Below are 26,508 nucleotides of genomic sequence, written 5' to 3' on the forward strand. Positions count from 1 at the left end.
CTTTCTGCCCTTCTCTTTGCAGAGTTTAAAACAAATATTTATTCTGTAATCAGTGGCTGACTCTGCACTATACAGAGAGGTTTTCTGTTAAGTAATGTTTACTCACCCTAAAATCCTACATGGTAGTTCAGTCATTTAAGAGACATTGCAGAAAGCCATCAACTGCAACCTTGAACTTGCATCTTATGCTAATGCTTTTGTGGTTGGCAGTGAAGCAAATAATCCTGGAAATCTATATACATGGAAATGTCTCATTTCAGGAGACTATCATTGAGGTATGATCAAAGAGCCTTCTAAGTAGCCTAGTAATAAATGTAATTGATTTAAGATCAAGAACCCTGAAGAAAATCCAGTCCACATCTATTATCTTCCAGAAGAAAATAATTCAGCAAATTAAGGAATGGGTTTGCAAGAAACAGATAACAGGTTTGGAACTTTCAGAAGACCTTGAAGTCATCTTCTACAAGTCATTATGATGACATAATCAATGTGAAGTCTTCTGAGACATATACATTCACTCCTTTCCCCACAGAGCTTTAAACTGCTACCTCTCATTCATTTCTACCTTCTGGTCTAATTATCCCATCCTACTTTTATCCTCTCGTTCCATTTTCCCATCCTTCCTCTGATATCCTGTTTCTGAAAATTCCTCTTATTCTCAAGCACTCTTCAGCTCTTTCTTAACCCAAAGATTCTTGCTGACATTGAGCTTCAAAAAAAAAAGGAGATGCAAACGAAGTATTTGGACAAACAGTGAAGATGTTTTGAGAAGGAAATGAGAGTTATGTTGAGCAGTGGAGAGAAAGTACAGCTCATGTATTATTAACTGTATTTTCAATTTTTAACAGCTTTCCTCCACTGAAGGAAGACTGGATCACGAACCAGATTTTTAATGCAAGAAAATTAACAGAAAGGATATCACTGACTTTCAGTGAATTTTATCAACTGTTCTTAATGAATTTTCTATACCTTGAGAAGCACCAAAAGACTATTTCTGCATTTCCGTTGACATACTTTAAGAAACAAGGATATTTGGTTACAAAGGTACGAATGGAATTGTACCACTCTGACACTGCAAGTCAACAATGCTGTGACAAAATCTGAGAATTCTGCTTTGAACTGAGATACCCAACCCTGCTAGGCAACATCTACAACATCTCCTTATTTTGTGGATCTTTTCCTTACTTTTTTAAACAACATTATTAACTTGTCCTTTACATTTTGTATAAGAAAACATCATTTGCTAGGAACCAGAACATCTATTCAGACTTATTTTGGGCTTTGATTGTCTCCTACGATTGCTAAACATTAGAAACAATAATCCGTGCCAGGATATTCACAAAAGTTCAGCTGTGTTTTGTTCATTTTTCCCTAAATGCCCTTTCTCAAAGGGTGAACAGCAATCACTAAACTGCTTCTCTTGTTAACCCCTGTCAGTTGTGGAGGTTGTTTTGTGCATACCTGACTTGTTAGATACTACTTTAATTTAGCAAATGCTACATTCTCTTCCCCCATCAAATAAACAAAAGTGTGGGACTGGAAGCAAAGGGAAGCCTAAACAGGACAAATATACCAACAAGAAAGGAATGTTGTGCTATAAATTTATAAAGTCAGAAATTGAGTTTGAACTTATATATACTTACATATAGAAAAATTAACGACAATAGTTAACCAATCCCTAAACAGGAAAAGGAAAAAGGAAGAGTTTTAAGTATCAGTCTGCTCACCTAGTCAAACTTTCAGTGACTTGGCAGAGTGACACATTTCTCCCCCTTTCTTTCAGAACATACCCCACTTTTGGCAATTAAATGGTAGGTGATATCCTGGAAGCGCTCAGTTACAAACTACTTAGTTTCAGAAACTCACAGGAGAGGAAGAAAAGGAGAGACAGCCAAATCAAACAATCCCCAAACCTCACTCATCACAGCTACAGGAGATTAATGCTGTTGACTTAAGACAGATTTATGGAAAATGTGCAGCACTTCCAGAAGATGATTGCAGCAGTTCCATAGCACCAGGGGAATGAAACAGGCCAGAAAATATCCACGTTTTGCAAATGAAGCAAAAACTGATCTTAACAGGAAAACCTAGTTGTAACTCTGATCTGCAGCAAGCATGTAACATAAAGACTCACTGAGAAGTATGTGCTCCAAATCTGAACTGTGATTTACCTAGACTGAACCCAAGCTCCTCCTTTGGCTTTTGGATGGTTAATAGAACACAGCACAGCAACTCATCCCAGTATTTTCTCCTGGAAATTATTTTGAAAGATGATCTATCAGCAGTGCTTGTTGGACCGTACTGAAAATGGACTTGGCTTTGGTAACACTGGAGGCTCGCTCAGTCCTCTTAATATTTCAGTGCAAATCACATCACCAAAAAGGTGTGATATGTGTAAAGAAACAACGACAAACTCCTTCCTCACCTATTAAGCTTTACATGAGAAGAAAATCACTTCACACAATAACTCAGATTTTTTCAAAGCCTTCAGTTAAAAGTGATTTACTATAGAAAATAACTCTGCAATTAATCATTCTGAATTTTCTTCAGTGTGCCCTAGCATTGCAGCAGATCTAAATCAAGTCATTTAAACAACACGCTAATTCAAGCAGCTCCAAAATAAAATTAAGTAACATGACTTGAAGAACTCTCAGTTAAAAAGTAGATCCAATCAGTGCCATATAAATCAGAATTAAACACTCCCTTCAAAATCAATAAGAAAAAAAAACCACTGCAACAAATTAGCCTCATACAAATATGAATTTTATTTACAAATTTCCAAATTCCCAATCAAATCCAACTTTTCAGTTTAATGTGTCGCATTTATCCTTTAAAACAAATTAAACATTGTGTTCTACTTTACACCTGCATTATGGAGACCATAGGTACATGCTGGTTGGGGCATTTTGTGGAACCACTTTAGATCGCTTTACGTGTGTATGTAACTAAGGTATTCTATGAAGACTTTTTCTTCAAAATGTATCTGCCTCAGTGACAAACATTTCCATAATCACTTTCTAATGATAATCAGGAAGGTTTAAAAACCCAGTATTTTATACCAGGACACACCGTTCACATATATTTCAGAGTGTGTTGTCATATTCATATTGCAAAACTGCCTGCTCTATAAGCAACGCCACTGAAATCAGACTAAAGATTACCCACAGATTTAGATATTATTCAATGTGAATAAAAATGGCCATTGATGACTTTTACTCAGGTATGTGTAACTATGGGCCAATCTGTACCTGAACTGGTACCAGTGTGATGTGATCTGTTCTGAAACTCGAAACCGCGTGGGTTATTATAATAAAATTTTTTACAACTGTATTGCACATAAGTTCCTCAAAAGCACAAATCTACATAACCGTGTCCTGAACTCAGAATTTACCTACTACTCTTGTGAATTAAATCCACCAGATGGTAAAACTGTTTATTTTTCTCATCCCCATGTCTGTGAATGAAGAGAAGAGGGAGACGACAGATATATACACTTTTGAATCCATTCAGTTGTTTTTTTTCTGCATGTGATTTGTACTTCAGAGATGAGGATTTTTAAAAAGTAAAATAAAAAGCCAGACGTGGATTTATCCTTAAAAGTACCTCAAAAACATAACAAAAATTCAATTTAATTTTGATACATATTAAAACATTTTAGTCAGTTCTGCCCGACAGCATAACACGACAGAAATGCACAAGACTTTAAACATGCTTTAAAATGACATTCAACAAAGTATTTAAAATTTAATAAATAGCATACAATCACACACAAATACATTTCATACTGGATCTTTAAGCCTACTAAAAACAGACTGGCAAAGAATAAATAAAACAGTAGTTGACATTTTTGTTTTTAAAAGGTGTAGATTCTTGTTGTCAAGCCAGTAGCCACATATTAACCTGCTTATCACAAAATTGGAAGTTATGAGCTTTTTTCCATTGATCTGTTTTGCTCCAACATGAAGTATCATTAAAAAAAATACATGGAAAGGGATTTTATTTTTTTTTTTTAAACAACCAGTCTGCAACCAAGTAAACCAGTTTTTAAATACAATGAATAAATAGGGAATTAGTAAAGCAAATTCAATTGCAATAAAAATGCAACACCCCAAGAAAAGAGCCATGGAAATAGATAGCTATTGCAATATTAGACAATAATAGTACTTAAAGTGATAGTGCTTGTGCACTAAGCTCATTTAGAGACCTTAATATGATTTTAGTGCAAATCCCTTGAGTCCAAACAAGCTTTATACCCTACAGTATTAGGGAAAGATCTATTACCAGTTGGAACTTACTCTGTAGTGTATTTGTACATATCGGATATTTAAAAAAACTAACACAGTAATATCTTCGGCCCTTTTTTACTTCAAATTGGAACGACTAATGACTGGGGGCTTTACATACTATTTGGCTGTATCATATTAGATCGCAGTTCGGGAAAGTCAGTGCTATAGAAGCTTTTGCCATCAGTTTATCTATTGTATCTAAAATTCACAAATCATTGCATTTTGTTCTTCTGAAAGAAAAAGAATGCTCCTGGAGAAAGCTTCTCCTCCCTTTAAATAAGTTCACATTATAATGAAATTCAAGAATATTTAGACAAAATGTTGTATAAACTCAAAGTAAAGTACATATTTTGCATTAACAATCCTTACCAGCATTTAGTATATTAAGTTACAAGTATGTTGGAAATAATACAACAGAGTCAATTCCTAAAGGAAAACAATTCTGTACAAATTCACCTGTTAATATGGGGTTACACAGGCAGCCAAATAAGTCTTGAGCGGCCACGTTTCTGTTCTGAACTACAGTACCAGGATAGACTAAATTTGAAACTAACCGGGATAACTTCAGTTTAAAGAGTAATCTCAGGTTATACTGGATACACACGCTGTGTATTCAGAGCCATTAAAACGTTCACTCTAATAGTTCCATAAAGTCATCCAGTATAAGAAATGTTTAATCAACCACACAGGCTAAAATAGTTTTAACATAATGTTGTCCTGGACTTTTTAAAACTAAAAACTAGTTTTAACTGTGAAGTACAAAACAATGACAGATATTGCTCCAACTTGTACACAATCTTTCCTAAACAACCCGTACCTAGCAGAGTAATAATGCCTCATCGTCACTAGTTTCATTTTTCACTGTTGCTTCTAAGCAAGTGTCAGGTATCTGGGCAGTGTGTACGATGCCACAGCTCTCACAGGGGCCATCTCGACTGCATGACCTTACACCATGATGTGTTGCACTGTAAGGCTGTCTAAGCCCTGGTTCTTGATCTGAGCTGAGATCAAGCAGAGGTCTTGAACAGTCATTCATGTCAAAGTCTGATGCTACATCAGAGACTGGAATTAACATTTCAACATCATCATCCTCTTGTCTTCCACTTACCCCATTATCAAGCTGTCTCAAAGGACTTTGGTTCTGATTCACTGAGCTCGATCTCCCTAACGTAAAGCGTACCCAGCGTAAGCCTTGAGTCATACGACTTAGCGCGCTAGTGAGCTGGTGGCGTGCAGGACTGGTGCCCGAGGGCTCTATGCTCGTCACTTCTCTTCCACTCTCCGTGTTACCACCGCTGCCGCTCTGAGCAGAGGAACTCCCACAGGCTCCCACTGTTGCTTCTATTGCTGTTGCAGGTGGGACTTTCTGAGGCAAGGTAGCAGCAACGCCACCAACTGCTCCTGCTGTGTCTCTTCTTTCATTTTCTGTATCTGTATCATCAGATTCAACTGAAAACAGGCTTCTGTGAGTATTACTTCTTTCAGCTTCTCTGCTAGTACTTTGGCTAGTAACGTCATCTCCATCTGCTGAGACCAGCGCCAGTGATCCTGAATGACGTGACCTTGCAAAATTAAAAATTCGATTCCAAATGTTACTTGATCTGCCAGCAATAGGAAGTCTGATGGAGGTAAATCCAAGTTGAGATCGCACTGCCAGTCTCAGATTTTCCAGAACTGAAGCCTAAATGAGAAGACAAACAACAATGAAGTGCTGACAGTATTCTGGCAGTGATCTAACAAAAGAATGATGACAACTATTGTGCCAAGCTACATGTTATCAGCAAGGTTAAAGGTAGAGTCTAAAATATTAAAAAATAGTGAGTCTTTAATATTAAAGATCTGGTGTGTGTAGCAAAAGGCTATTTGAAACAAAGCAGGTTTGAAAGATGCCTAGACTCTCTTGAGGAAAAAATACTAGTACCAGGGAAATTGAAAGGAAATACAGAAGAAAAAGGAGAATAAAAAAGCAATTAAGTATATAAGGTTCACTTTTGCCCGAATCAAGGACCTCTAAAAAAAGAGAAGTGAAAGAAGATACACTGTAACCTTCATATGGAACACTGATTACAGAAAAGTAGAGCCTCAGATTCACTGCAGCAGGTACATCTGTTACATACCGTCTCACCAAGAAGGTAAGGTAATCACTGTAGCTGTCAGAGTACAGTACATTGTAACGTGCCTCAAAAAGTTAGGGATTTAAAGAAGAAATTTTCCAAAAACTCCCTGAGATTTAACAGAGGTGACTATTTGTTACTGTCTAACAAGGGGTTGCTTAACATAGGGATTAAATTAAATATCATCTCCAACAGAGACACTTGTTGTTAGCTTTTTCTTCCCCATTTTTGCATAATTGGTTAAATCCACTTTCAAAATATTTTAAACGCTTCTGTTTAATTAAGTTTTGTGTTTTAAGCCATAAGTTTCCCAATTTTAGTATAAATTTTCTAGTCAGTCAGCTTCAGAACTTTTCAGCTTTAAACCTTGTGTAACTTTTAAACTGCAAGGTAACATAATCATACTAACACCTTCGTCTTGGGTCAACATCTTTCAAAATTAGAGAAAATAGTGCCCCAGATAAGTACGCCTTTCATACATACAAGTAAGTATTTCCAACGTGTTTTACAAACAATGAACTTCACTGATCTTCAACTCCTTTCCATAGTCCTTTTGATGCCACAAGGCTCATACAACTATATCCAAATAATACTTTACAACTTACCTCTTCCCTTCCAATGATTCATGCAACAATATTTGAATTCAAGCATATAGATACGAGGGCTGCTCCAAAAGTAATGCTTCCTACTTTATTATGTTGGCCCATGGTATCAAACGGATGTTGGTGGTATGGCAGTAGAGGTTGAACCTTCCCACCAATATCTGGTTACATGTTGTTGCAGTGTGACAGATGGCAGCAGAGGGGCAGTCTGACAAAACAATGTCTGACATGGAAGTGTGTATGAAGCAAATGTGTGGGGAACTGATTTCTCCACGCAGGAAAAAATTGCACCCACTGACATTCGCTGACACTTGCTGAACATTTATAAAGACCAACCATGGGATGTGAGCACATCGAGGAGGTGCGTGGTGCATTTCAGCACTGGTGACAGCAACATGAAAGACAAGCTACATTCCAGATAGCTATGCAGATTTTTATGGTCATGGCATGCAGGCTCTTGTTCGTTGCTGATGAAATTGCATAGCTAATGGTGGTGACTATGTTGAAAAATAGTGTTTTGTAGCTGAGAATGAGTGTTACTGTGCTCTTGGTAGTCATTGTAGTTTCAATGGAAATAAATAGGAGGCATGACTTTTGGAGCAAGCTACATATGTATGCTTAGTAGCTTCACTTTCAAAAGGTATAGGAGAGACTGCTACCAACCCTTAAAAAGCCAGCTCTGAAAGCACAAAGCATTATTTACAACTTAGAACAACCAAGGTTTCTCTAGCTCAGGACTACGAAGTTGTGGTAAATCTTCACTAGGCATCTTCAGTTCTACGCAGATTCACAACCTTAAGATATATTGCTCAAAAACAAAGAAAGCTGAACACATCCCGATCTAATGGCTGACTCGCTCCCAACACTTAATCGCATTAGAAATTTCATCTGACCTTTGTAATTCGCAGAATTCAATTTATAGTGCCTCTTAAATTTTTATTCTTACTGATGTTCTCTCTTCTGAAGAACAAACTTCTTTAAACAATGCAGTTACATCGACTCTAATAGGAGTAAAAATCTTAATGGAAACATCATTGCTTTATGGTGAATTTTTCATTATTTTTGAAGGTAACAGCCTGTTCCCGACTGTTGCTTATTTTTAAGCTGGTTTCCCAGTCTAGCTACTTATGTTTTCAAGGTCCCAAGTCCTCTCTGAAGTACTGGTCTTCATACTGAGAATTTACTAACATTCTTTCATTGTTCAAAACTATTCTACATGCATCAGTATTTTTATGGAGTATGAAACCATGGTAACATTGAAAGACTAAGAAACCACTACGTTTTGACATGTGTTATTATGAAAGACTGCCACTCTACAAAATTACTCGTGATAGATTATAATCCCCAGTTTGTACCAACCACCCAAGTGGTGGAGTAATAGCAAATGTAACGTAGGGTAATGCAATCTAGCTTTGAAGACATTTTTAATAAAAATATTCAGATCACATAGATGAAGTAAGAGAAAAATGTATGTGTGAAACAAAGATAAGAGTAGAAAAGCTAAGAGAACAGCATGTGTCTTCATCAGTGGGAAGTCAGTAAAACCGTGACAGTTTCTCAAGATACCTACATCATGGAAAGAACTAATTACAAAATAGTACAGTCTCTAACTGTAATAGAAGACAAAAAGGTCAGTCATGTGACGCAGAAACAAAAGACAGGGTAAGGAGGCAAAAGGTAACAATCACTCTCAGCCCAAAGTTGACAAAAGGCACGTACAACAGCACATGGTCAACAATCACAAAGAACACAGTACATGATGAAGACATTAGTGGTGTTTCTTAAGCTCTGTAGCACCACAAGTAATACTTGTAGGACTGCTTGATTTCAAGCATTCTTCTACTTGTGAACGTGGATGCATGAAAGAACACTTGAAATCTATGGCAAAGTGTAATGAAATCAGTTCTGTTCAAAATAGAAAAAAAATCCTCCACTTATAGTGTGGTAATGATTCTTCTCACCAGCACTAGCTAACAGTAAACTTTACTGTGTTAAATACAAGACATAACACCAACCCTAGCAGAACATTATAGCAGTATTCCTAGACTAAGACTTCTAATTTACAACAGACTATTTAACCAAAAGCCAGTTTAATTTTTTTTTTTAAAGGAAAGAGTTGTTTCAATAGAAATTTAGAAATGCCTGCAAAGTAAACCATGTGGTACTACCATGTTATGATTTTGTCCAGTAGCTAATCTTTAATAGAATAGTATTCACCTGAAAGGAAGAAAAGGATATATTAGGAAACAAAACAAAGCACGTGGAAGCCAAAGTATTGTGATTTTGGGTTGTTAAATTTTAACGAGTCTACCTATTTTTTGGAGTCTTACCTGGTTTGGTGAACAAACTGGAAAATCTTCAACTGGTGGAATTAAACCCTGGGCAATTAACTGTCCATAAGATGGAGGAGCTTCTCTTCTTAACAGTTCAGCCTCAACCCTTGACAAATGAGTTTCAAATGATCTTTCAAAGAGAAAAGAAATGTCTTAATACGTAAGATTATGATGAATATTTAATATTAAAACTACATCTTCCTGTTAGAATCCAAAATAATAACCTTCAGCAGATGAAATTTTATTATTTTTTATTATTTTAATTGAAACTTAATTGACAAAACATCAATTTAATTTGTTCAAAATACAGCAAGTCCTTGCAGTCATTCCTACAGGTCTGTCCAGCTCCTAAAAGAACAAAAAACCCCTGCAACAATAAATTCTTTAAAAGCTTTGGCTAAATAGAAGAGACACCATTGGAAATGCTTACATTACTTAAAAAAAATTGAAGAGTGTATAATTCTGGCATGAGAGACTCTACAATAAAAGAAACATGCTATTAAACACAGATTGAAATATTAATTTGATTCCAGAAATGCAGCTTCTCTATACTTCCTTTTGGGTAACATTATATGAAAGCTTAACTCTAAACAGTTAAGTAATCAGAATACTTCTGTCCCCTTTCAATTAACCTCTTTGTAAGAGGAACAATACTTCTAACAATAACTGTATGTCATGAAAAATGTTTTACGTTTAACAATAAAAGATACAAAATATTTAAAACATTTAAGTACTTGAGTCCAGCTGTTCTACTCACCTTCGCTCAAACATCCTGAGTGAGTACAATTTACAAGTACATCCCAGTGCAATGACAAGCAGCAATCCGCAAATGAGACTCCCAATGACAGCTGCAGTTATTACTCTAGTAGGCACAATGACTGGGCAATTCTCTTCATCACTGCCATCGCCGCAGTCATCTTGAGAATCACAAACCCAGCTCTCAAAAACACAGCGATTATTTTTACAATGAAAATTTCCTGGCTGACAGAAGAAACAATTTTTTTCATCTGAACCATTAGGGCAATGATTCTGGTAGTTGCAGCGATCTGAACGAGGGTAGCAAACACCATTTCGAGAACATGGAAACTCATCTCTTTGGCACATGGTGCAGTTGGTTTCATCCCTTCCATTCGGACAGTGCCAGTAGCCATCGCAGCGTTGCTGCTCTGTGTAGCAACCCCAATTTCCACCACATGGAATTTCCCAGGGCAAACAGAAGCCATCTACTTGATAGGTGGCATTGAAACCTCTTGCAGCATTCACTTTGTCAGCACAAAAATGCACTCTTATTTGTCCTGAAGATGAAACAACTGTGAGGGGAGCATGAGAGTCAAATGCTGTTAGCACACGCAAAAGCCTCCGTGGGTTCTCCTCTAATCCATCGTATATTTTGACATAGTCTCCAAAACCCGTACCATCAAGTTTAAAATCAGTGAATCGCAAAATTACTTTGCGACGATCACCAGTGTCTATTAGCCAGGTGCAGTTGCTTCCAGGTGGATAGAAGTCAGGATAATTGGGAGAACTGAAAGTACCATAAAAATATTTCAACCACTGCCCACACGTTGGCACTTCACAGTCTATTTCATCTCCAAGGTCAAGACAATCGATGTTACCATCACATTTTAAAGATTCTGGAAGGCAAGTGTAAAGCTTGGTGAAGCGAGAAAGACATTGGAACTGATTGTTAGCACAAGGTTGAAAGGAAGAAACTGTTGGAGGATTAGCTTTGGCACAGATTTCTTCATCAGAGTTGTCTCCGCATTCATCCATATTATTACACTTCCAGGATTCTGGAATACACTTCCCATTAGCACAATGAAACTGGTCACAATCACAATTTGGTTCATCAGATTTTCCTGGGGCAGAGAAAGAGTAAGTTATAAAAGTATTCTCTTTTTAGAATTTAGTACTTTTTATTACTTTGTGGTCACAGCAGTTATTTCAGAATGGCAAAACGACTACTTTAAATCTCTGTAAATAGTTACAACTTCCAATATGTTTCAAGATAAAGCATCTTTTAAGTCTAAGTTGTATGAGCACATCAGCATGAGCCTCATTCTTAGCTACTTTCAGTCAAATAGCTTTAACCTGTACAGGAAAACAATGCTCTCTTATACTGACTAAAAAACTTGGCATCTACAGGGAGGGAAAAAAAAAGTTCGGAAAAGATTGGTTCTCTCCTCCTTCACCCTTCACTCTAAATACAGAAACATTTTGTCCTGCACTATCAATTAATTTCTTGTAAAAGCAGTTAGTCCTCTCTCCTGTTTTCACAGATTCCTACTTTGTACTTTGCACAAAAGCTTCTCTCTTGCCACAGAGCCTAAAAGTTGAAGGATCACCTATTACCACCACCCTCTCTCTCCAGTTACTCTCTTCCCTTTCTTGCCTCTCCTCCAGCAATGAAGAGAGAAGACTGCAGTGAAAAGCAGAAGCATGTACTTGCCTAAGCAGAAAATTATACTTTAAAAGTTAAGAATGCAAGTAAAGGTACAAAAATCACACTTAAAAAAAATAAATAAAAAAATCAAGAGACACCTTTATTTATGAAAATGTGGTCTCCTGGCTACTACCAGACATAGAAACAAGATTTTTTTCTTCAGGATTCATCTATGAAGGCTCCATCCATATTTGAACACTGAAGCATACCTCAGAAGCAATTTACTTTAGCTTTTTAATAACTCAGCTGAGTGAAATATCCCTGAATCATTTAAAATCACTTCAGTTTCTAAAAATTACCGTACAGTCTGTAAAACTTGCTGTAACGCAAACTGCCATGGTCAATCCTCCAAAAAAACATCTGCCATGCAGATGGCTCTACACATCAGTAATTCAAGAAATAATTTGGAAAAATACATTCTAAATCTAAATAACAGTATACTTGGTGTTTTTAAAAAAGAATCAGGAAAGGGAGCATGACAAACTTGATGAAAAACAGACTTCCCCAGGAAAAAGCGGGTTCCACCTTGCTTTACCACAAAACAATTCAATTTGGAAGAGATCTCTGGATGCCACCTGCTCGTAACAAGTCTCACTGAAGTTTGATCGGGTGGTTCAGAGTCTTGTCCAGTCAAGTATTTTCAAAGCTTTAATGCCAAACCATTCAAAGTGATAAGAATCCTCATATCTAGTTTTGATTTTCCTTGCTGTAACTAATCTGTTGTGATAACTGAAGCCATGTCACATCTCTGTTCTTTTTCCACAATTTCCGTATCTTGAAAAGCATTAAAAACAAATATGCTACTCTGAAATAGTCAATTCAAAAAAAAGATGCAACATCAGCAACTGAAAGGTCTCACAAGCGCTAAGGTTTTATAAGTATTGAATACAGGAAAAAATGGAATCAACAAGATGCAAGTGTTATGACCGCCGCTCAAGAACGTTCAAGTGAACAAATTCGCTGACAAGAATGTGAGAGGAGAGCAAGAAGAAAAGCATGTGCTGCCAGTGATTAAGTTTTAGAAAATGCTTAATTCATTAAAAGAAAACACGATAACAGATCTACTATAAATGATGGGGAGTTGGACTCACTTATCTCTTGAGGTCCCTTCCAACCCCTGCAATTCTGTGATTCTTTGATACGACCATCTTGCTCCAACTCAAACACACACACATCGTACATAGTATTAGCATGAGAAATACTTAGGATGAACTTGGGCCGAGAATTTGAAACTTGCACATGTGAACTCCTAGATTCATCCTGACAGTCCTATGTCTGTGGGGCATAGGTGGAAGGCGATACAGTATTATATGCATAAGAATCGGTGAACTTGTTCAAACACTGATTAGCACTAACTCACTGCTTCTGCCTTGCAGAATCTGGAAAAACGTTGAGTAGAAAGATAAAATATGGAGATGTAAATATTCATGATAATACTGTAGTAATGAAATAGGATACAATTTCAACCTAAGCTCTTTTTCTACAGGCTTTTAAACTTCCCAGAAAAGAACTGCCTACTTGACCCTGATTTAGCATTTTTAATCAATGACCCTAAAGTCATTCCATCAAAAAAGCTTTCATATTAATTAAATACTAAGTATTAATACTTAATACAAAACTCAAGGCAGTCTGTATCACATTGGGTTGAGGAATAGAATTGCAAGGCTGGAGGCAAGAACACAACGGAAAGGAGCGGATGGAGGCAAATCTGTGCTCGAAACTGCAAACAAAAACCCACCTTGCCTGCTCCACCACCCCAGGTGCCTCTCTACAAGTGTGAAGCCCTGGATGTGGAAGACTCGTCTGTGGGCGGTAACAGCCTACTCAGACTAGACAAACTAACAAAACCAAACCAGGAAAAGCCTTCCCCCATCATCAAGACTACATCGTTGAAGAAGAAGAAATGGGTATTAGTTGTGATTCCTCCCTACAGGGAACTGAAAGTCCAATATGTCAAGCAGACCCACTTCTTAGAGAAGGCTGCTGTCTTTCTGGGGCTCGGGTGAGGGATGTCACCAAGAAACTACCTAGCCTGGTATGGCTGACAGACCACAACCTCTCATTGCTTTTCTTCCATACAGGGAGAGATGAAGCAGCTACATGTGGGTCAAGGGCAATCAAGAGGGACTTCAGGGCCTTGGAATGACAGCTGAATGAACTGAATGCACAGACCATCTTTTCTTCTCTGTCTCCTGTATTGGGTAAGGATATGGAAACAAATCAGAGGATCTTATCTTTAAATACATGGCTTTGTGGATGTTGAAAACCAGAAAACCATCGCCAGAACTTTGGTTTTTTTGACAACGAACTTGGTTACATGGAACCAAGTTTGAGGGCACAGGATGGGCTTGCCTTTCTCAAAGGGGGAGAAGGGTCCTTGAGGAAAAGGTAGCGGGGCTCATTGGGAGGGCTTTACATTAGGTCTGAAGGGAATGGGGGGGGATAGTGAGCCTTCCCATGACAAGGTGTGGGATGGCATAGTTATATTAGAGGAACAGGATACTAGCAGGGGCCTGGAAGGACCTGCTGCCTTGAGAGGTGCTGGCAACACTGCAGCACATAAAAAATCCGATGATGATGAGGCAGTGATTGCTGGGGCAATAGGAGGAGGCATTGGGGAAAACCAAGGGAAATACTTAAAAGGAATTAAGGAGTTACATCCTTTAAGGAGTGACAAGACCAGCTGCCCAGCTAAAGTGCCGCTACACCAAAGCAAGCAGCTTGGGAAACAAACAGGAGGAGCTGGAAGCTACTATGCTACTAGAAAACCATGATATAGTTGCCATCACCGAAACCTAGTGGGATGATTCCTATGACTAGAGTGTGGCTATTGACAGCTACAAGCTGTTCAGAAGGGATGGGTGAAGAAGGAAGGGAGGAGGTGTTGCTATCTACATCAGGAAGGGAATAGAATGTGAAGAGCTGGCCCTACAGAATAGTCATGAGCAAGTTGAAAGCCTATGGGCGACCATTAGAGACCGAGGCAGCAAAGGGAGCCTTGTGATCGGTGTCTGTTACAGGCCACCTGATCAGTCAGAGCTTGTTGATGAAGCCTTCTACCTGCAGCTACAATCGCAAGCGCTCATCCTGCTGGGGGACTTCAACCACCCAGACATCTGCTGGAAAAGTGTTACAGTGAGCTGCAGGCAATCTTGGAGGCTTCTGGCATACACTGAGGACAACTTCCTGAGACAAGTAATAGACGGCTCCACCAGAGCGGATGCAATACTGGACCTGCTGCTTACTAGCGCAAATGAACTGATTCGTGACACCAGGACTGGACGCTGCTTGGGCTGTAGTGACCATACTATGGTCGAGTTTATGCTCTGGAGGGATATCAGACAGGCAAAGAGAAAAAACAGGATGCTAAATTTTAGGAAAGCTAAGTTCCAGCTCTTCAGGGAGTTAGTCAATAAAACACCCTGGGAAACTGTCCTCATGGACAAGGGTGCAGAGCACAGCTGGCGGATCTTTAAGGAAGCTTTCCTCAGCACACAGGAACTCTCCATCCCCAGGTGTAGCAAGTCATGAAAGGAAGGCAAGAGACCAGCATGGCTGAATTGGGACCTGCTGGTCAAACTAAAGAGCAAGAAGAAAATGCACAGGCAGTGGAAACAGGGACAGGTTCCATGGGAAGAGTACAGGGATGTTGCTAGGCTGTATAGGGATGAGTTCAGGAAAGCCAAGGCCCAGCTTGAACTAGACTTGGCAAAGGATGCCAAGAAGAAGAAGAAAGGCTTCTACAGGTACCTCAATCAGAAAAGGAAAGTCCAGGAGGGGATACCCCCACTAATGAGTGACACAGGCAAGCTGGTTAACAACAGATAAAGAGAAGGCTGAAGTACTTCGCTTTTTTGCCTTGGTCTTCTCTGATAACTGCTTGCCACACAGCCTTTGAATGTTTGGTTTGGTAGGAGGGGGTTGGGGAAGCAATGTCCCTCCCACTGTAAGTGAAAATCAGGTTTGTGATCATCTGAGGAACCTGAACATCCACAAGTCTATGGGTCCTGGTGAGATGCATCCCAGAGTCCTGAGGGAATTTGCTGATGTAGCTGCCAGGCCACTCTCAATGATATTTGAAAAGTCTTGGCAATCAGGCAAATCAGACTGGAAAAAAGGCAACATCACATCCAGAGAGACCTAGACAGGCTTAAGCAGTGGGCCCAGGAGAACCTTACGAAGTTCAACAAATCCAAATGCAAGGCCTTGCAACCCCCACTACCAATACAAGCTGGGGGATGAAAGGATTGAGTGCAGCCCTGCTGGTAAAGACCTGAGGGTACTGGTGGATGGCAAGGTGAACATGAGCCAGCAATGTGCCCTCGCAGCCCAGAAAGCCAATCACATCCTGGGCTGCAGCAAAAGAAGCGTGGCTAGCAGCGTGAGGGAGGTGACCCTGCCCCTCTATTCTGCACTGGTGAGACCTCACCTGGAGTACTGTGTCCAGATATGGAGTCCTCAGTACAGGAGAGATGTGGACCTGCTGGAGCATATCCAGAGGAGGGCCACAAAAATGACCCAAAATATGGAACACCTCCCCTGTGAAGACATGTTGAAAGAGCTGGGGCTGTTCAGCCCCCTGGGGCTGGGGCTGAGGAGATCTGACAGCGGCCTTTCAGTATCTAAAGAGGGGTTGTAAGAAAGAAGGAGACAGACTCTTGGAGCACGTCCAGAGGAGGGCCACAAAAACAGTCCACGGGATGGAACACCTCTCCTATGAGGACAGGCTGAAAGAGCTGGGGCTGTTAAGCCCAGAGAAGAGAAGGCTGCGATGTGACCTGACAGCGGCTTTTCAATATCTAAAGGGGAGCTACTGGAAAGAAAGGGACAGACTCTTCAGTGGTGCCTGTGGTGATTGAACAAGGGGAAATAGTTCCAAGCTTAAAGAGGATTGTTTGTCTTAGATATAAGGAAAAAGTCATTCACAGTGAGAGTGGTGAGGCACTAGAACAGGGTGCCTAGTGATGTGGTGGACGTCCTGTCCCTGGAGACTTTCAAGGCAAGGCTGGAACAGGCCCTGGGCAACCTGATGTAGCTGTGGATGTCCCTGTTCATTGCAAGTGAGTTGGACTAGATGACCTTTCAAGGTCCCTTCGAACTCTAAGGCTTCTATGATTCTATTAAAACAATAAGAAGAATGTACAACAACAAAAGACTACCCTTGCAAGCTGTATACCTCAAATGACTTTTGGACAGGACAAGATAATTAGCAGAACTCGTGCAGTTGTAGCCAAAAGACTAATGCAATCCTTCCATGCATATATTAGGGAACATAAACCTCTCTACATTTATTAACTCTATTTTCAACTCTTCATAAATCACTATTAGTCAACCCTGTTCCATTAAGATTCCCATAATTAAAGATGCTGATAAATTAAAGGGTGTGGGATGGAGACAGAAGACAAATAAAGCAATCACAAAATTTACCTTCTGGTCAAAAACACTTGCTAATAGGAATGTTTTTTTGTTTCCCTGGAGGTAAGACAAAGAATCTGGGTAAAGGAAGACTTTCCGTTAGTCAAAGTGGATCTGGTCAGACTGCATCTAGCCAAAATCAATGCACAGAAATCCATGGGCTCCAATGAAATGCACACATGTGTGCTGAGAGAACTGGCAGAGGTGACTGCTGAACCACTCTCTGTCATGTTTAAAAGCTCCTGACAAACAGGAGAGGTGCCTGAAGACTGGAGGATAGCCAGTGTCACTCTAGTATTCAAAAAAGGGCAAGGAGGATCCAGGAAACTACAGGCCAGTCAGCCTCACCTGTGTCCCTGAAAAGGTGATAGAACAACTTGTTCTGGATACCACCTCCAAGCAATTGAAAGAGAAGAAGGTTATCAGGAGTAGTCAACATGGATTTACCAAGGGCAAACCCTGCTTGACCATCCTGATAGACTATGATGTCATCACTGGCTGGGTAGATGGGGGGAGAGGAGTAGATGTTGCCTACCTTGACTTCAGCAAGGCATCTGACACTGTCTCCCACAATGTTCTTGTTATGAAACTTAGAAAATGTGGGACAGATGAGTGGACAGAGAGGTGGACTGAGAAATGGCTGACTAACAGAGCTCAGAGGATTGTCATTAGTGGCACATAGTCTGGTTGGAGCTGGGAGATGAAAAGGATTGAGTGCAGCCCTGCTGGTAAAGACCTGAGGGTACTGGTGGATGGCAAGGTGAACATAAGCCAGCAATGTGCCCTCGCAGCCCACAAAGCCAATCACATCCTAGGCTGCAGCAAAAGAAGCGTGGCTAGCAGTGTGAGGGAGGTGACCCTGCCCCTCTACTCTGCACTGGTGAGACCTCACCTGGAGTACTGTGTCCAGATATGGAGTCCTCAGTACAGGAGAGACATGGACCTGCTGGAGCATATCCAGAGGAGGGCCACAAAAATGACCCAAAAGATGGAACACCTCCCCTGTGAAGACATGGGCTGAGGAGATCTGACAGCAGCCTTTCAGTATCTAAAGAGGGGTTGTAAGAAAGAAGGAGACAGACTCTTTAGCAGGGTCTGTTGTGACAAGACAAAAGGAAATGGTTTCAAACTAATGGAGGGGAGATTTAGATTGGTTATAAGTTGTTTTTTTTTTTGTTTTTTTTTTATGATGAGAGTACTGAAGCACTGGAACAGGTTGCCAGAGAGCGGTGGATACCCCATCATTGGAGACATTCAAGTTCAGGCAGGACAAGACTCTGACACAGCAGGGGAGTTAGACTAGATGACCTTTGAAAATCCCTTTCAGCTCAAATGCTACTATAATGATTCTATGATTTTTTATTTTCTTGAAAGATATCTATTTTAAATAAGAATTAATTGCAATAATTCACATAATCTCTCTTCCACACAGATTTCAGACATGGGGCTCCCTAATTACAGGTCCCTTTTAGGCCTGTAATCTTTATTTCTATTATTTCTGTACAAGTAAGTCTAACTTGCGTCTGTGCAACTCATGGAATACTATTCACTGCATGAACACTAGCGGGGAAAAATCAAAAACCTAAGTGCACAGCAAAACCTTGGTTAGCATTGCTGGAGTCTTCACACTGGAAAGTAGAGACCATCAGAGGATTATTCATGCAGCTTGGTCAACTGTTCTCTTATACAAATGGCATTTTACAACATTAGAGGACTACTCTGATCTCTGAAACACAATACTACCACCTCAAATATGAAGTATTTCCCAAGTATCTTATGAACCATATGGACCAAGATCAAACCACAGTTTCATAAGGATCATTTTTAAAAACACACTTAAACTTTTGAATAGACCTTCAGAAACATTGGATTAAACATCTCTATTGAGGCGTTGAGTAATAATGAATGATACTAACAAGAAAAAAAATCAAGTAACCTAACGAAAGAAAAAGCTTATTGTAGAAAAAGATAAGAAAGGATTTTCAAAAACTGTATTTAGCTTGTGGTTTGCCTCCCCACCCAATCCCCACCTGTATCCAAAATATTCCTCTATTCGAAGCCCCTTCTCTGGCAGGCATGTTGCCCTTCCTCTGAGCCACTGAATACTGGGAGATAAGCAGGGCAGAAGCCAGTGCCTCCCACAGAATCATTGCGTGTCTGTGGGCAGTGAGCAGTTAGTGAAGGATTACTCATTAGGCAGTAACTTTTTCTTTCTGTCATGTTTTTTCGTGAGACGGTAAACAAAACTCAGGTGGAACATTGCCCTGAGAGCTGAGTCAGCATCAAAGACATGTCTGCACTACTTCTCCCAAAACTACAAAGAGCTGAAGCATAGAGGATACTTTATCACAGGCTCTGGGTGACAGAGAAGGATAAGCCCTCCTGGAAACTTAGAAGTTTCTGAAAGAGCTCTGACAGGGCAAAGAAAGCCATTAGAAAGACTGCAAAATACAGAACTGGGACAAACCTGGGTTAGGCTAGAATAGATGAGTGCTTTTGCTGAAGCTTGGTGGAGTACTCTTGAGCATGAACGGCAATAGATAGGTATAAGAGTATAAACTGTTTTACATAGGAGAGGAATTTAATGTATGTATGCAGAGATTTGGAGCAGGTTGGAAAATGGAGTATAAACATGCATGAGCAAGAGAACATAAAAGCATTAAAAAAACAAAGAAGAATCTAATCCACTATTTTTAACTAGGAGGACTTGGAACACCATAATCATGCTATTAAATAAAATCCTACTTCCTCTTAAGGCCATAAAAAAAGGGTTTGAACTAGTTTTTACCCATGACTGGCTTCCTACTCTCTCTACAGGCAACAGTTAATACAGCAAAAATCCCTCTGAGAACACTCTCAAACTACTACCACTGGTAAATAGACTATATATGCTTGAACTATCCAAGAAAAAAAATCATGTGTGCAAAACCATGTCTGCACTTGGCTAAAGTATCATATGAATAGGATTTTTTAAAATTATTATTATTATTTTTTTAAAGAGTATACTTTCTGGAGATGGGGAAAATATGATGCAACTTCTGTCAGAAATTATTTAAAAAAAATCCCCAAATAACCACACCGTTTCTTCCCTCTCTTGACATATTGTGCTACTCAGAAGTCTAGTCAACTATTTAACAAACTAATTTTATTCTAATGAAAAAATTCAAATTGTAAGCTATGTTAAAGACCACCAACAACCAACACCTCTTCCACCTGCCTAGCATTAATTGGTTTTTTCCTCCAAAATCATTCATTCTGCTTATTATTGAGAATGTTGTAATTCTTGCTTTGAATATTCAAAGCACTCAAAGCTATGTATGGGATTAAAATACTTTCCAAAATACGAATTTTCCCTGATTTCAGTAAGCCCTGAACTCACTATAGGAAACACACAGACTGTATCCTACTATAAGGAAATAGTTCTTCAATCAAAAAAGAAAAAAATGAAACCATGAAAGTGTACTAGTCATCATTTGAAACATACCAGCAAAATAGGCTAATCTGAAGCCTTTTCTGGAGATGCTGTCATCTGAATGAAATCTGATCCAAACATGATCCTGTGAAGAGATGTATGGTGAAGGAATGGAGGAGCCGCATGCTCTATAGCCTTCAATATTCTTGTAGCTTCCAATTGTTAACCAATCTGAGCTGCATCGGCGTGATCCCTGAACATCAAAATCTTGAAAGCTGAAGGAAAAGAGAGGTCAAAATCACTACTGATCTGGATGCTACGCAACCAAGCTAATGAGTTACTAGGTATAAAAATGGAAACAAGATGAAAGTACTTTTCTGGTCTGAAATAAAAAGAATGGCTTCTCTACCCCAGTAAGAATACAATTCAAGCTGGAAGGCTATGAGGACTACAAGAATCCATTCTGCCATTCTGTCAATTACTACATTGCATCCACTACTAATAATGCTGTTTCACTAACATTATGAATAAATAAATAAATCTTTCATTTTAACACAAGATTTTAAATAATCATCTTCCTGAAACTGTATTTTTGAGTCTCTTTTGATGACATTCATATATTACTAAGTGATTTTATATAAACCGAATTTCAGCAAGAACTTTAGCTAATGCTACACTTTGCCAATGACATAACTTGACATTGCAAGTGCAGCTAAATCGTTCAAAGCTATGCTTTAAGATAAGAGTTGCCCTCAGTCGCTCTACTTAGTTACCCCATTGGGTATGTCATAGAAGATATTACCCGAGCTTTGACTACAGCTATATAAAGACATGCTGCCATGGTAATGAAGTGCGAAGGGGAGATACGCCAGGCAAAGCAGGTCAGCACAGACAACAGAGCGGTAAACCACAAATGTAATGTGAATGTATGCTAGGAAGATGAGTGGAAGAAAACAATGTGGGAGAAAAAAGAAGTTTCATTAAAAATAAATGGTATGAAACATTTTAGAAAGCGTTCTAATAGTCGAACAGTTCTACAGTACTTTACATAGTGTTTACATGAGTTTAATATTTAGTAGAAAGACTGAATTAAAAAGGAGTAACTGAAGGAGTAACTGATGTCAAAGTAGATACTTCATAAAGAAGAGCTGCTTCTTAGGTCAGCTGGTCTGTACTAGAAACTGAAGTAAGTCTGCAGTTAATACAGTTTCATAATTGGGAGTGTGGATTGCCTATGAAGCAGTACTAATTTGTATCTTAATGCTAAAAGAAGCCCCCATTTCCCTCGTGGCAGCAATGGGATTGAACTAATGAGAACCTGAACACCATTTTTTCTTCTTTCCAAATGTTACAAGGTACCTAAAACCATGAGGGATGTCAGCATTTCCAAAAAAAACACAATTGTCTTAATTAATCTACTATTTATCCCGTCACTTTTATGCACACCAAGAGACTTCACAGTAATGAAGCATTAAAGTATTTCCCATACACATTTTTGAATACAAGACTCTTATATTTCAGAGAAATTAATAAGAGATCAAATAAATGAGCATATAGAAAGTTATTCTAGTCTCTACAGTTTTGAAAGTATACTTGGGATTGAGGGAATGGGCATGAAAATGATCCACTTCAGCTTTATACCGTGCCATTTAATACTGACACTGTTACAATATGTCACATAATATATATTAGCATTTTATTTATAACCTCTTACTATAACCTTATTAAAATCTTTTTCTTTAAATTTTAATTTTCAGTAAAAGAAAAAAAAAGCCAGAGTGACACTCTCATTAACTCATAATCCTTTATGGAAATGGATACTGTTTCCATCAGCTAATAGCTCTAACTGCTTTCAGCAGAACTTGTGTGTTGTCATAGTTTGAAAGGAATATATATTTTTTCATATACACAGAAACACAGAAGATTCAGAAAACAAATGCAACATGGCTGTGTAAGTGCAAATCAGGTAAAATGAAAGGTAAAAAGACAGACAAAGCAGAAGTCCCACATTTACAAGAAGGGTAAAGGAAATTAGCGCATACAATTGGCAGTTAAAATGTCTAGTCAGTACATCAGCCCACGTGGTTAACAACAGGACTACTGTTACCTTATGGTAATGATCTCTCCTGGGTTTGCATGGATGTACCAGCTACAGTTGATTCGGGCAGGATACTCAGAGGGCCACCCCGGACTTGTGATCGTCCCACTCGGTGATCGAATTTGTTCTGGAATATCTCCACAAGCTAAAAAATACGTATATTGAAAGCATACAGAAAACAATTAGATTGATTTTTTCCTAATGGTTTTTAAAAATATAATTGATCATCAGTACTTATCAGAGAAAATATCACAAAGAATGAGACGAGATACCAATAAAAACCAAATGTCTACAGTAGCTCATAGTGGACACATGGCATAATACATCACCTAGAAGATGATTTCCAATGTTTTAATTGCAGAAGTTTATACTAATGTCAGTTAGCATGCCACATTTAAAAAAAAACCCACAAACTAATATATACTGAATTTGACATCTTTATTCAGTGAAATACTGTCTCCTAAATTTATCTTTTAGCTGTCACAGTGATTCTGTTCAAATTCCACTATATATTTACACCTTATACCGATAAACACATTGGAAGGTTAAAAGTAAATTAAAGCAAAATAGTTGCGTAGCTGAAAATTGCTGTCTTGCATAGAAAGACACAATGTCTGGCCACCGTTTAAATATCCCCTTCCAGTCCCTGGCACGGAAATGATCTTCATTCACATGATTCCCAGAGCTTGGAAGGCAAAGAGCACTGACTGCAGCATACTTCATCTACGAATACTGAAAGTTAGTTTTACAAGAGATTATTTTTAAAAAGGATTTGCAAACCTACCTTTCTGATAATGGACTGGGAAGCTTATAAGACCAATTACATGCAACCAAAGTAACTATGTGATTTGTATTCTTACTTTATTATAGGAGCAGCTTTCTGCAGTGACTTTAATTCAGCTGCCTGCCATCCAAGTACACTGAAAAGAAAAAGTCTCAAAATGCAGAAAAATAGAATTGTATTTGAACAGCCCACTATTCAGTGGAAGTGTTCTTATTTTAATTTCCAGGAGACCCTATAGGTGGTGCTCGAACACCACGATATTTTGGAACGTTACTCCTGCATGAGCAGTCTGGATACATGCTTTGCATCTGTTCAGACAAGATGTGGAAGGACTGAGAAGAAAAACACCGCAATTAAAAGTTGAAATAAATCATCATTTTTGATAGGTATGAAAGTAAAACACACCAAAAAAAGTTAAGTGTATGTAAAATATTTTGTACCAAGCTTACAGATGTTGGTAAGCAATTCCACACATTACTTGGCTGCTACTGAAATAGTGAACAGCTAACAATAAATTACCTTCAGGTGATGTATGCTATTTGAACATTCATCTGTTTTTGGGTATTTAGAAACTGACATATTTGATTTTGTCATCGAGGCCCTCTGAGGAAGCTTTTAAATTTGCCTGAGAACAACTTGAAAGAGGTAACCTCATCCTAGAGCACCAAAATAATCAATTCAACAGATGTTCATTCTGTTTTAGAAAGTTCACCTCCAAAGCAGGCTTTAGATGTACGTGTAGCATGTATCTGTTGAACAGAGAGCTCCAAACACAGCTAGCAACTGTAAATTAACATGCAATTAGCTTTGCAAACTTCCTATGTCAGCTCTCTGGCAGCTGTAATTTCTCAGACCAGTCACTGCAGTAGTACAAGCAGCAACTTTTACTTGTTTCACAACTTTGGAAGAAATTCCACAAGGAAAACACCTGTATAATCAACTTGGTATTTTCAGAACACTCTGAAAACTTGCAGTTTTACTAGTATTCAAGGTTCTTTCATCCCTGACTACCCCTTTTTTGTTTTTCATTCGAGAGAGCCGGGGGGGTAGGAGGAAAGGAGTGGTTGCTGTACCAGCTGTCCTGCTTTCTCCCTGTGTTTTTTATACCTTTGCTTAAGATGGGTATCCCTTTGTTTCCACCGAAACTAACACTAAGGAGCTAAGTGCAAAATATGACTAAGGGTTAGCTAGATGAGCCCAATGTACCTGCACACTTGATACACATTTATGTACTGAGATCCCTTTCTTACAACTGCGGAAACAAAAGAAATCTCCCATTTACTAAAAAAACTTATAAAAGTTAAGACTGTGTGGAAGCTACACTTCAGAACTGCTGTCATTTTGACAGAGTAATATCTCAGAAAGATTTTAAATATCAAGTGCAACCTTCTGAAATAAAACAGTTGTAAAGGGCACCTACTTTATAAAGGTAACGTCAAGCCTTTAAAATCAATTTCTAAACCATTGCTTAACTAGGATATTTCTTCTAAAGCTTATGACAAAGATATGATTTATCACATTTTATTCATCTGTTTGTAAACCTGAAGAATATGAGGAACACCAAGGTATCCATGGAATCAAAACACAATTCAGCTGACAGCACATGAAGTTAAACATCTTCCCACTAAATTGTGGAGTTTTGCACTTGTAATTTCAGTTGCCAGCAACCTTAGGAATTTGAAAATTACAGGAAAACAGAGAAGCTTTGGAGTCATGTACAAAAAAAGCATTTAAAATAGTTATGAAGACAACAGAATGTTAATCAGAATCAGGAAGAAGGAAATGAAGTTGTAACAAAGACAGAAACCCAAAGTAAACTGTGAAGGTTGCCTTGTACTGAAGTGAAGTTGAAAAACAGCACAAGCCCAAGATGTCTCCAGCTTTCCTCATGCTGCTGGCTACCAGACTTTAGAGGTGAGACCAGCTCCCTCCTGTACACTGCGTTTGTGTGGGTGTTGTCTCTGCCTGCATTCCTCTCCATTCCCCCTACACCACTCTATTTTTGCTGCAATTCTGCTCATGCATGTCCTACCTTTTTTACATACTTTCATTTGTGAGCCTTTAGTTTGTTAATAATCTGTGATTCTGTTTGTTACTTTGTCTGTTCAGTAGATTGCAGTAATTTCATTAGGACTGGATGTTTCACATGCTCAAGTACGAAAATACTGCTGAGAGGATAAGCTGTGCATGTGGTTTTCTGCTCTATGTAGATTTTCTTAAAAACCCATTTTACAAAAGGTTTCCCTACTCCCTTCTTCCTGAAACTTGTTCACTGCCCCACATTACAGAACACGACTATAAGTTATCTATGAGATGTTAGCTGGTAAACAGAAGAGAGTCAATGTAAACTTCACATTGCAAAATTCCAATTTCAAGTTCTAACAAGAAAATAATTAAGAAAGTTATTCAAAAATTCTGTAGTAAGACCTAGAGAGGTAAAGTACTTGTAGCAACAGTGAACAACATGTCAAAGAAAAAAAGTCACTTCAGAAAAGCAGGGAGAGGGAGATTAGGGATTTATCTTCACAGTAATGCCAGGAGATTAGTTGAAAAGATAAAAGAATTAGCTTTCAATGTGAACCACAAGATGATAAGGCATGCATTATATTGGACATGGTAAGGACATGAATGCAGCTGGATAAATGATCTGAAGGTGTTTAAAACAGCTTAGAGAAAAAAGGGAATAATGTTATGATAAAGTCTAAACCATGAACAGGAAGGATAATTATTGCATTTGTAACTCTCAGGAGCCACTGAAAGTCTTATTTGGAGAACTACAGGGGAAGGCGGCATAGGAATCCTTGCCTCAAGGTAAAGTTGAAAAACCTTTAATTTAAAAAACGTCCTTTGCTCTACAATCCAGGGGCATAACAGACAAGAAGTAATCACTATATAATTTATATATATATAGTGATATATATAATATATATATCTTATTTATTGTTGTGAAGAAGTTTTTTCCCCAATACAGGAAGTCTTTCAAATGGAGGTAAAAGGAATATGATTTTACGGTTGTGACAA

General features: G+C 38.6%; 1 protein-coding gene across 1 annotated transcript in view; it reads right to left on the reverse strand.

Moving 5' to 3' along the window:
* The window catches only part of LRP12 (LDL receptor related protein 12), a 55,159-nt gene continuing 31,392 nt past the window's right edge, over positions 2,742-26,508 (reverse strand). Inside the window, exons 3-7 of the mRNA XM_021386112.1 lie at positions 22,713-22,848; positions 20,678-20,880; positions 10,093-11,194; positions 9,333-9,465; positions 2,742-5,967 (exon numbers count right to left, since the gene is read on the reverse strand). Of these exons, the coding sequence (XP_021241787.1) occupies positions 5,104-5,967; positions 9,333-9,465; positions 10,093-11,194; positions 20,678-20,880; positions 22,713-22,848 (2,438 nt within the window). The 3' untranslated portion in view covers positions 2,742-5,103. The remainder of the gene's footprint in view (positions 5,968-9,332; positions 9,466-10,092; positions 11,195-20,677; positions 20,881-22,712; positions 22,849-26,508) is intronic.

This window comes from Numida meleagris, chromosome 2, assembly GCF_002078875.1.
Source record: "Numida meleagris isolate 19003 breed g44 Domestic line chromosome 2, NumMel1.0, whole genome shotgun sequence".
Classification (NCBI taxonomy): domain Eukaryota; kingdom Metazoa; phylum Chordata; class Aves; order Galliformes; family Numididae; genus Numida; species Numida meleagris.